This window comes from Hyposmocoma kahamanoa, unplaced genomic scaffold (genome assembly GCF_003589595.1).
Source record: "Hyposmocoma kahamanoa isolate Upper Pololo Valley unplaced genomic scaffold, ASM358959v1 99362, whole genome shotgun sequence".
Classification (NCBI taxonomy): Eukaryota; Metazoa; Arthropoda; class Insecta; order Lepidoptera; family Cosmopterigidae; genus Hyposmocoma; species Hyposmocoma kahamanoa.
In genome coordinates this window covers 1-12,630 of record NW_020655877.1, presented here as the reverse complement: position 1 = coordinate 12,630, position 12,630 = coordinate 1, and the positions used below count along the sequence as shown (strand labels likewise).

Here is a 12,630-nt window from a genome sequence, read left to right as displayed (position 1 = left end):
GTTTATACTATTTTTTTCTTATTCATTCTGGAAACTTATAGTGCGCCCTACGTATAATCGTAATCATAAAATTTTTATACTGGTATAAGAAATCAAAAAGTAATGAATATTAAATAAATACTGGCATAAGAAACCAAAAAATAATGAATGTCAAATAACACGTGAATTCGCATAGAAAAATTAAATAAACGACTGCATAATGGCTATTTTTGTGATTACAACACCGTAATTTAGTCATTTAAATATATGAAGATCTTACAATCATTGTTTTATAACAAAATTTCTTTAAATCTTTGTAATTTTCTGTTACTTAAAATTTGAGTTATGTATATTTAACGACACACGTCAATTTGTTTCCAATTACTAACTATACATGACCACTGTTATCAAGCTACGTATTTGCAAATAGTGGGCACGGGTCTCCAAAGTCACAGAATGCCTAAACCGGTAAACCGGTAAATCGGTCCACAAGTCGTGACTTTTTTTGTATTCAGGTATTGTGTCTTTGTTGTATAAATGTATAAATAAAAAATATAAATGTTTTCTAATAATATAGATTTTTTTTCAGAATATTCAAATCGAAAGTTCGTCGCAAATGTTCGATAAATGGAAGAAAATGCCCGTGCCTCTGGACTTCAAAATATACGTGTTCAACGTAACTAATAGAGATGAAATCAATAACGGCGAGCAGCCTAAACTTGCTGAAGTTGGCCCTTATGTATACAAGTAAGTTTTAAAAACAAAGTCAGTTTATAAGGTAACTACAAAAGTCTGGTCCTGTGCGAGTTGATAGGCGGACGGAGAGACAGAGCCGCGTTTGTTGGTCGGTAGAGTGTAACACGGGCCGGTGAGGTTGGCTTGGGTTCCGAGAGATGTTATTTGAACTCCCTTCAAACGCAACAATTTGTGCTTTAAACGCATTGACCGAGTGCGCAATATAATGCTACGTTCGATGACTGGCATTGCTGATCTGGGTAGCAAAACAGCCAGGCTCAAATGGGATTGAGCGGACCACGTTAGCCACGTAAACCGAGAAGTGGGCAAACGTCGTCACTCCTTGGGTGCCAGAGAATGGAAGGCAACGGCAGGGACCGCCGAAAAGGCGTTGTTGACGGAACGATCTTGATTGGTTTGAGAAGGAATTACGGGAAATCGTCAAAGACCCCTATTATATATTATATATTATTTATATAGTCTATAATCCACTGTTATCCACAAATATATCCACTGCTCACTTTTGCACAACCAGTGGGATGCAATTCATTTATATTGACCGTCCATGTTTTGTACAGAGTAAAGTAATTTTGGTCCAATCCAAATTTAGATTGTTTTTATTACGGTTAAAATTGGTCGATCTTATTGTCACATTCTTACTCCCTATAGATCTTTATATGTAAATTATGTAGCCGTAAAGTCCAGTTTTATTCTCTGCAATATTTTTCTGTCTGTGGATACGGGTTATTGAAAAAAGCGTGAAGCTGTACATTCGACATTTTCACAGAGAATATCGCGAGAAAACCATCCTAGGCTACGGTCCCAACGACACGGTGAAATACATGTTGAAGAAGAAATTTCATTTCGCTGCCAACGAGAGCGGCTCACTTTCGGAAGATGACGACGTTATCGTCATCAATTTATCATACATGGTGAGTATGCTGATCTCTATTTTATATGCTAGTAAATACACCATACAATGTGATCGGTATTGAAATTAGGGTTTGCATCCCGGGAATATCGGTTGCCACAATTTCGAAAGTCTCGATAATTTTTGGCATTTTCTATATTCGAATGTATTTTTAGTCTCGAGAATCTCGACTCTTTTGAAATTCAAAAGTCGATACAACCTTAACACTTTGGAAAAAATATATAGTGAAATTCCCGTCAGGGGGTATTCACCGATTACTTGTCCGGTAGTTGATTAGTGAACATACGGGTAAGCGACCACGGTGCCCCGAGCTGCGGTTGTCACATCCCCCATCTTCCGTGACAACAGTGTCCTCCTATAACCCAATTCCTACCCAAATCTTTCCATCCATTCCCTTCACTTATTCACTGTCCTTTATCCTCTTCCCGCCAATCTAAGGTCGGCCGTCCCGATGGATGCGTGGCCAGAGGCAAGTCTGGTCGTAAGTGTGCCGTTTTGCCCTTATTGGGTTTGGCGCCCTCTGAGTGCTAGTAGCCTTGTCCTGGTATGCGGGGCTCTACCTAAGTACATTCCTTGCTGTTCGTGGGATACCTATGATTTCAAAAATTAATAAAAATCTAATATATGACGACGATGCGGTTCGCACCCCATCACGCCATGTCTCACGAAAGGGCGAAAAGCGGACTGAGGAAAGCCGCTTTGCTACGCTGAATGTGAGAGCAGGGATGGATAGTAAAATTGATGAAGTATGTGAGATGATGGATGATAATAATATATACATAGATGTGTTGTGTGTATGTGAAACGAAACGAAAGGGATGCGGAACCACCAAGCACAGCACATATACGGCGTACTGGTCAGGGGTATCAACAACAAGTAGGGGCCACTAGAATTGATGAATGTAAGATCGAGTATGAATTTGTAAACTCAAGACTTCTCTGGATGCGACTAAAAATTGGATTGGCTCGACTTTTTGTAATAGGGGTTTGTGCCCCAGACATGGGATTAAGGGGATGCCAGGGAGACCAAAGAGAATATGAGGAGTTTTGGGATAGCATGAGAGACGTTTTACGGAAGGTGAAGCAGAATGAAAAAGTTATTATGTTAGGTGACTTTAATGGATGAGTAGGAGTGAAACGTGATGGATATGAAAGTGTTCTAGGTAGTTTTAGTGATAGTAGGGTGAATGAAAAAGGCGTAAGTGTTTTAGAGGTATGTTTGGAGTGGAAGCTTTGCGTGACAAACACAATGTTTTGTCACAAAAAGATCCACACGTATACTTGGCAGAGGGAAAATGCTGTAAGTATGATTGATTTTGTAATTGTGGATGATAGGCTCAAAAATAAAGTTGTAGACACACGAGCATACCGTGGTGGTGCTGTAGACACAGACCACTTCTTGGTAGTAAGCAGGTTAAGGGGTCTTTTCAAATGTTGGCAACACCGCGTGAAGCAGCCTACAACAGCCACAGAAAGAATAAAGGTGGAAAGACCGCAAGAAGAAAATGAATGAATGTAAGAAGTAAATGTAAATGTAAATGATGAATATAAGAAGTTAAGAGATAATATTTAAATAAAAAAAAATACTTAGCAAAAGGGCAAAAACTGTACTGCGCCTTCGTAGACTTAGAAAAGGCTTATGATAGGGTAGTAAGAAATGAGCTGTAGAAAACTTTGTCCATGTATGGGGTGTGCAACAATCCCTATACAAAGGTGTGTTACAATCTTTGTATAGGGATTGCAGCGCTTGCGTTAGAATAAACGGGGCATATACCGAAAGGTTTAACATTCGTACAGGTGTTAGACTGGGCTGTGTAGCGTCTACTAGGCTGTTCAACCTGTTCATGGTCAATTGTTTACTTGATTTGAAAGGTAGTGAATGTGGATTAAGAAAGAATGAGTTACTTGTCAAACGCCTTCTCTATGCCGATGATCAAGTACTCCTAGCCTCGTCGGCAGAACAATTGCAAGAGATGGTAACAGTTATGCATGAAGCGTTTGAAAGGAAAGGAATGAAAGTGAATGTGAGTAAGACGAAAGTGATGCTGATTGAAAGGGGATGAAAATGTTTCAGAATGCAATATTAGAATTAGCAGCGTGAGATTACAACAAGTAAAAGAATTTGTGTATCTGGGTAGTTTATAAGAGAGATGGTAAGTGTGAAATGGTAAGTGTGAAAGGGATATTGAGAGGAGAGTGCAAGCCGGAAATCGAGTGAATGGAGCCCTGTATGCTTTAATAGTTAGCCAGAATGTCACAAAACAGGCACGTTTGGCTGTTCATCGAGGCGTGCTGGTCCCAATCTTAATGTATGTTAGTGAGTGTTGGGTGTGACAGAAAAAACATGAAAGTAGGGTGAATGTTGTATAAATGAGAGCTTTGCGCAATATGTGCGGTATTAGTCTTGAAGATAGAATGCCAAAGAGTGAGGTAAGAGAGCGTTGTGGTATGAAAGATGATGTAGTGACAAATATAGAGAGAGGGATGCTTCGATGGTTTGGTCATGTAGAAATAATGCATGTTGGTCTATTGACGGCACAAATTTATAGAGCGAATGTTTATGGAAGCGTGGTGAGAGGTAGGTAGACCTCGGTGAACATATCGCAATCAGATTGAGGATGTAAAAAGGCCGGGTTAAAAGTACCAAGAATAAACGGGCATGTATAAAGAGATTGATGGGAGTAGAGGAGGCGAAGGAAGTTTGTCAGGAGCGTATCGAGTGGAGGTCCATAGTCTCTGCCTACCCCGGTGGGAGACAGACGTGATGATATGTATGTATATAGTAAAATTGAGGATATACACTGATTAGTACACGGTGTGAAAACGCGGTTCTTAAAAATAGTCACGATTGAAAAAAAAAACAAACTTACCTTGGGATTTTTTTTATATCAACTGAACTAAATAGCACACATACTTATGGTATACGATATACATTTTTTACATGGCTTTAATTTGGTTTGTGAAAGAAATCTGAAATAAAGCCGGCACACTGCCGCTCGACCCTAGCAAAATGAACCAACCGTATTAGTAGGGGAAAAATTTGAATTCCAGCTGAGGTAGTATCGATTCTTAGGTAAGTTTATTAAACAGTATTATAAATCTAGTGCACTAACAATATTTTTTTATAGTGGTTACTTGAACATAGCAACACTGCAGAAAGGAGCTTATTATAACCTGTGGAGGTTGCAGAACGATAGTACATAGGGCGCACTGAAAGTTTCCGGAACTGGCTACTTACATAAATAACATTTAAAAAGTAGTTACAACATTTGAAAATGGAACTCTTTGGCTTTAGAATACAGTTTATTTCATTTCACTGTCACTTGTTTTTACATTGTGGCGTCATTTTAGAAAATAGGTTGTCCACATCACCATGGATTTAACTCGTGAAAATTTTCGTAGTATGATTTGAACAGCTCAGCGGAGCTTCGATTGGCTTCACATTGTTTTTGGCGGTGAAGCACCATGCAATACGACTATTTATAGCTGGTTTGCAGAATTCAAACGCGGTCGTGTGAATCTCAGTGACGAATTTCGAGATGGTTGCCCGTCCACTTCTGTGAACAACAAAAACATCGATGCTGTGCGCCGTATGATCAAAACAGACAGGCATGTAACATACCATGAAATTCGGTCATCTTTAGGCATAGGCATGAGTCAAATACAATCATTATTTCACAAACATTTGGGTGTGAAAAAGCTGAGCTCTCAATGGATACCACACAATTTGACTGAGGCTCAAAAAACGGATCGCGTCACTTGGTGCAATGCCATGCTTACCATATTCAACGAAGGGGCGTCAAATGTGGTGTGGGACATAGTAATAGGTGACGAAACATGGATTTATAGTTGCGATCCCAAAACAAAGCAGCAATCGAGCGTATGGGTCTTTCGGCGTGAGCGGAAACCAACCAAAGTGGCGTGCATGCAAAGTGCCTCTAAGCGGATGATTGCTTCTTTTTTTAATAAAACTGGACACGTGGCTACTGTTGTTTTGGAGAATCGTTGTACCGTGAATAGTAATTGGAACACGACCATTTGTTTGCCGGAAGTTATTGACAAACACCATAAAAATAACCGTAATCGCCGTATCATCTTGCACCACGATAATGCCAGTTCTCACACGACCAGACAGACAAATTAATTTTTGAAGGTGAACAACGTTGACCTTATGAGCCATCCCGCGTACAGTCTCGACCTGGCACCTTGTGACTTTTATTTATTTCCAAAAATTAAGAACTATTTAAGTGGCTGTTGAAGGGTATGAAAAATATGTTTCGGAGATTGTCATGGAAGAGTGGCATAAATGTTTTCAAAATTGTTTCATTAGTATGAAAAAGTGCATTAACGCTAACGGAGAATATTTTGAGAAACAATAAATTCATTTCTGACCGTTTATAGTATTTTTTTCTTGTTCATTCCGGGAACTTATAGTGCGCCTCACGTATGGCTATGATATTGTCTCAAAAATCTCGTTTTTCCAGGATTCCTCACTTTAACTTATATGTTTTATAAGTCAGAATGCATTTTCTATTTTTCTTTTACAGGCAGCTTTACTAGCTGTTAATGATATGATGCCGAGCCTCGTGGGCATGGCGAACGAGGCTCTTGGAGAATTCTTCTTCAACCTGACGGATCCCTTCCTTCACGTGAAGGTAAAGGATTTATTCTTCAACGGCATTTATCTTAACTGCGAAAGCGAGAACTTTACTTTGGGTGAGTAGTAGGCATTTATCTAATTAAGGTGATTTGATAGTTATCCTTAACTTTGCTAGTGATAAGTCTATTGAATATCACGATGGTTTTACTACCATGATATTCAATTTTTGTGAAATTACTCTATTAGTTTGTTATTACGGGAAAAGGCGTTAAAACCAAAAACGAAGATCTGAAACAAGCACATATCGAAATTAGTAACGTCTGCTGGTTCGTTCCGTAGCTCAGTTGGGAAAGCGTCAGCCACGGTATGGTGAAATCGCCGGTTCGTGGCCAACCAGATCGAAGAAATTTTTCTTTAAGTTGAATCTTTGTATTAATAATTAATTATAACTGACTGAAATGATTATGAATGCTATTGTAACAAGACAATACCCCGAAACTCGTGTCCAAGATTTCTCTTGGAGCTCTTACAAAGACCCTTAAGGTTAATTCACATCTGCGTACCTCCGGCCTATTCGCACGTTCGACGGAATACATGCTCCGCCAGCGTACGGCAGAGTCCGCTGGAATGCCGCGGCATCCGCGAAAATGCTGCTATCAGTCGCCCGATTTAATTCCATGCTAGCGACTCGCAGTCGGAAAAACTCACTGAGGCAGATTCCGAAGGTGGGTTCCGACGGATTATTCTAGCGTGCTCTTCAATACCGCAGAGAGAAATGCGCTGCTTTATTTCAAGGCCGGTTTCATGGCATTGGAATTTGTACCCTATTTCTTCCGAAATAGCATAAAATGCACATTGATTTTCATGTTTTCTGCTTTCCCGTCCGCTGGTTTCCACTTACCCTTATAATTCAATCGCTGACTTTATCCGAAGCTTGCGATTCAACAGTTTTAACTTTAATTTCATGAGCGAATATAACGACAAACGAGGCAAAATGTGCTGTTTACATAAAAACGATTGCTTTGGTTTTTACAAATGTGTCTCCATTTATCTCTACATTTTATACGTTTAACATTTCATGATTCTTAAATTCTATTTTCTTTAGCACTGATATGCGGTAAAATAAAAGCCGACATGCCACCGACAATGCGACCATCGGAAGACGAAAAAGGATTTTATTTCTCCATGTTCTCCCATGTGAGTAATAAATAATACCTACTGTTTCTCAATATATCTTCAATAGTAGATCCCACAGTACGTTACCAAAAATACAGATTACTTTTTTGTATATATTAAAATGCTACTACTTATATTTTTTAAATTAAAAAAATATTTCTCAAATGCCCTTGCCCGGATTGCGGATAGCCGGATTTATATTTCTGACGTGTTGTGTCGTGACGTGTCAGAACGTTATCGATTTCATACATTTAATATGGTAAGATTTATAGCAACCTCATGCGACAGCTTGTGTTGTTTCGCATCAGAAGCGATCCCGACCTACGTCAGGACGGGTAAGGCGTCGTAGCGGCCGCGTCACTTCAGATCAGACAAGTGTGCAAGCGCCAGTTCTATGTTGTGACGCGTCAGAGTCGAATAGTGCCTTAGACATTCTAAAATATTTATGAGATCTTTCATCATCGCTCTCAAGCTCTTTGACGGGACAGTGAACCTCGCCTTTAGCCTCTCTTTTTTTGTCAAAGGACGAACCCAATATGTTTTTTCTTTCTTTCTTTTTTTTAGTATAGTTGTCATCATCACAAATTGAATATCTTCTTCATAATCTGAATCAGTAAACTTATGAACTCTGCGATACAGTATTAATTTAAAATATGATCAGAAGGCGTCAGAACACGGCATATACATAGATGTGAACGCTAGCCTTGACGTCAGAGCTCATTACAACATGTCACATCAGATAAATATAAACGCGGCTTTAGTTTTTTTAATGTTATCCTTGGTTAAGATACTTTCTCCGTCTCGATTTTTTATTTTTTATTTTATTGATTGTACATACAAAGCAGTTTACATTCAGTTGAATATATATGAGATACAATTTAAGGTCTTCATCTAGAATTTAAACCTGTAGAGTGTTATTATGCAAAGCGTCAACATGTTTAACATAAGGGTTAAAGAAAAGTAAATTACAAACGTAAAATTAATGTTAGTAAAGACTAACACAGATATTAATTTCACTATATGAATGGGAAGTCTAGTCGAAGTAATTGAGCAAATTTGTACGAATTGTACAAAGTATGTCGTCGAAAACATCAATTTGACCCCAGATTCTAATAAGTACAATAATATAATAATAATAATTATTATTATTATTGTCACAAAATAGATTACAACATATTGATGAAGTCCCTGACTCCTGAGCTAGGTATAACCTGTGTGACAGGAGCCAGTGCCCTCTCCCAAATTTTGACAAGGCTTAAGTCTATTTCATGAGAAAAATATAAATTAAAAATTTAATACAAAAAAATAAAGTGAAAGAATCTATTATTAAAAGTCTGGATAAAAAGTACTCTAAGTAATAATTATATAACAAGTTGGATACATTGTAATATGCAAATTGTGATAAATATATCTGTGTAATTTTGTGTACGAGTGTGTGTGTGTGTGTGTGTGGGTGTATGTGTTTGTCTGAGTTAGTGTGGGTATTGGAATATTTCGTGATGGAAAATTAATGCCACATAAACAAAAAACATTCGCTATAATTTTAAGATAAGGAACAATTTTTGGTTTAATTAAAAAATAATAATAAAATTGATACCAATTACTACAGTAACGCTTCGGTTTCATGGTAATCTAAAGCTAAAAGCCAATTCTTGACTTTGCTTTAACTTCATGAAATATACAATAAATCATTAGTGAAAGGGTTATGTTATTTCTTTAAACATTCAAAACAAAAGTTCTAGGGCGACGATATTTTGGTTTAATATTAAAGGTAATGTGGGATAGCAGACTCGGAGAAACAAAGTTACCGTGTATGAGCTTGTGCAAGTGCAGAATGTCCTGAGTTCTTTAGTGACCAAATTCTAAACTTAGCCAACCTCTCTCGGTAAGTTACAAGCGTGCCACTTAGACCTGACCTAAATGCTACAGTTTTAATAGCTTTGTTCTGTACTTGTTCTATACCGTTACTATGTAATATAAAAAATATACAAGAATAATATACAATAATAAGCATATTCATTATCGTCTTTCCTCATGTAAACAAGCAACATAATATTTTACCCAAACGTATGTGTATGCGTGATCTTTTGCGAATATTCGTGTCTCAGTGTGAAGTTTTTTTGTGACAAAAATGTTCGGTAACTATACTTCTACAGACTCCATTCCTAAACGTAAAGTTCAGTGTATTGGAGCAACTCGCCTTGTTGCAATGCCATCACCGCGAGTAGCAAGTCATCTCTTGATCGTTCTGATTGCAGAGTAAGTGGAATAATGGGCTATCTTTCAGATTTAGGATCGAGCTTAGCCACTCTACGTACGTTGCAAATGTTAAATGCTTCCAAAGGAGATTCACAGTTTTTTATAATGTTGAACATTATATTTTCTAGTTCCATGACTTCGTGATGTCTTTTCAATCGTCTCAAGACGATGGTCCATGGATGCAATATCAGATTGCAAGACAGACCTATCAAACCTCAAAACCTTTATTTTATTGCGGTTAGCTAGTTTGCCCTCTTTGTACGTAGTTTGTGGTTTCAATAAAATTTTTTCTAATCTATTTATTGTGCCATTAACATCCTTCATTACCATTGAGTGAACTTCTTGTGCAATGTCTAATGGCAATGTCGTATATCTAAGTTATGATCCAACAAGGCTTCGAACTGGTCTATTCTAAGTGCTGTAGTGTTTAGAGATTGTACGAAAGGCATGGTATAAGCGACGAGCGGTCAAGCGAGCTAGTGCGAAGATGGCCGAAAAAGCACGACAGCAGGAGCGATCAACGAACTCACAGCAATACCAAAGCTAAATGACTTTACGGACCAATGATCGGTCTCAGCGGCGAATGTTCCTAATGTTTTGCACCAAAAAAAAGCTATATAAATCATTAATTGCGCTTACAGTTTTACTCTTAGCGACACACTAATTTCACTAGCAAATATCGTGTATCGTCCACTTCAAAACTGTAGTAAGTAAAGTAAATTCGTGATTACTGTAAACCCACTTGTAGAATTTTGAAAGAGCACCAATACACAAACAATATTATATTTACGAAGCGGCAGGGCGTGGTGGGGATTCGATCTTTTTCACTGTTATTGCAAGAGATACCTAATTGAAACTATGTATTAACAGCAAACCTACGACACGCTAAGTGTCACACTCCGAACTTGATACCATTACCATTTAGCATCGAGTATATAACCAAAAATAGAGACGAAATGTCGTTTAATTTGTTTGAAATCTATTCTGCCAAATCATTACGGTGACAACTGCGCTCCGATTGGCCAGCCCGATTTCGAAACAATTGACGGGTGTTGTCAATTCTTTCACTTCAAATCGACCATTTTAACTTGAGCACTGCTATAATGGACAAAAATTGAAAAATTACATATTTAATTACTATGAGAGTTCATATTTAAAAGTGATATGTATAAGGCCCATTTACCTGATGAGTTGCCAGGGGTGGACGGCCCTTATTTCGTCGAATTTTTCTTTATGTTCGATTTTTATATTAATAAATTGATACAATTATCTGAACTTTTGCAGTTAAACAGAACGGATACGGGTCCATACGAGATGATACGTGGTACTGATAACGTTTACGACTTAGGCCATATAGTGTCTTATAAAGGAAAAAAGGTGATGAACCAGTGGGGCGATAAATATTGCGGCATGCTCAATGGTTCAGATTCTACTATATTCCCTCCCATCAACCCGAACGACGTTCCAAAGCGATTGTATAGCTTTGAACCCGATATTTGCAGGTAAGAGTGCAAGTTTTTGTATATTAAGTACCTACGTATCTATTGGTATGTATACATATGTGACACCATGGACCAGTCACTCACTTGGCAACACTGATAATTGAGTATAAATTTTCAAATTTGCAAATATTTTATAAGCACAAAAGCATAAGTCCACTCGACCTAAGATTTTTTTATATTTTGGACACATGCTTAACTTTGGTAATTTGCACTTAATAACTTACATTTATTTTCTTAATTTTTTGTTGCTACTAAAATCTACATTATGTTGAAAATACCTGCAAACTGTTTTGGCGTTAGACAATAATTCTTGGTAATCCTCTTACGTGCTCGTCATAACTGGTATACACAAGCTCTATTTTATAGAGTTCTTATAGTTTTGCACTCTAGCCTGCTCGCTTGCTGACCTGTCGACCAATATTTTGACGATCTCGGAGCCCCAACGATTCGCACTGTAAACACGAGAGGAGGGGTTCCAGGTTCGATTCCAATTTGGCAAATTAACATAGCTTCTGGTCTGGCTATTCCAGGTTACGCTCCGAAATGACTGGTACTCATAGTACTGGAAATCCCCTAATTTGAGACATGGGAATTGGTGTGGTTGTCACTTACGTTATTACATATTTCATGATATTCTCAGGTCGTTGTATGCAAGTCTAGTCGGCAAGAGGAACATCTTCAATATATCGTCGTATTACTATGAGATATCGGAGTCTGCGCTTGCGGCGAAAAGTGCCGTGCCCGCCAATAAGTGCTTCTGCCGCAAGTTAGTATCTAATACTTATATCTAAGTTTAAAAAAGTTGACATGTTACTTTTTTAACAGCCTCTATGGCCGACCAGTTGCCAGGCTGGTCTACCACGCAGAGGTAACGGGTTCGATTTCCGGGCCGGGAGAAATATGTGTATGGTCTACATTTGTTTGTCTCCTGAGTTTGGATGTAACTTGTGTGACATCCGTGACACAGGGTTTCCTTAGTCTTTGAGTGTGTACGTTATTTATTTTTATTTACTCTTGGTAGAATTAAAAAAAAATCCAAAATTCAAATAATATATTTCATAGGTAAGCAAATTACACTTAAAAATGTCATGTTAATTAAACTCTACTGCTCATTCGTAAGACTGAATCCCCTGAGAAGAAGAGCAAGAAACTGTGGGGTTGCTCGTTTAAATATAGATTTGAATACATTTAACATTTACAATATTTGTTTCAAACGTCTTAGATTGAGACTGTAGTACTTACCAGGAGGATTTGTTACGACTGAATACAGCAATACTCTTTGACTGAATAGCACAAAATATGTTTTCTTCCGTGATAATGACGGACGTTTTAATGATCACTAATTTGCGTTTTTGCCTTCTTTATTCTTATTTTAATAATATGATGTTTCCTCTTTATAGGTGTTAAAGTATGAAATTGCCGTTTTATTGCAATAGGTTCTTTGAATTT

The 12,630-nt window shown here is 37.8% G+C and overlaps 1 protein-coding gene across 1 annotated transcript; it reads left to right on the top strand.

Moving 5' to 3' along the window:
• The first annotated feature begins 435 nt into the window (after positions 1-435).
• On the top strand, positions 436-12,008 carry LOC113239068 (sensory neuron membrane protein 2-like). The gene is made up of 7 exons (XM_026475935.1): positions 436-447; positions 569-726; positions 1,502-1,646; positions 6,192-6,360; positions 7,350-7,441; positions 10,964-11,181; positions 11,822-12,008. The coding sequence occupies exons 1-7, from the start codon at positions 436-438 to the stop codon at positions 11,970-11,972; spliced, it is 945 nt and encodes a 314-aa protein (XP_026331720.1). The 3' UTR covers positions 11,973-12,008.
• Positions 12,009-12,630: the final 622 nt, after the last annotated feature.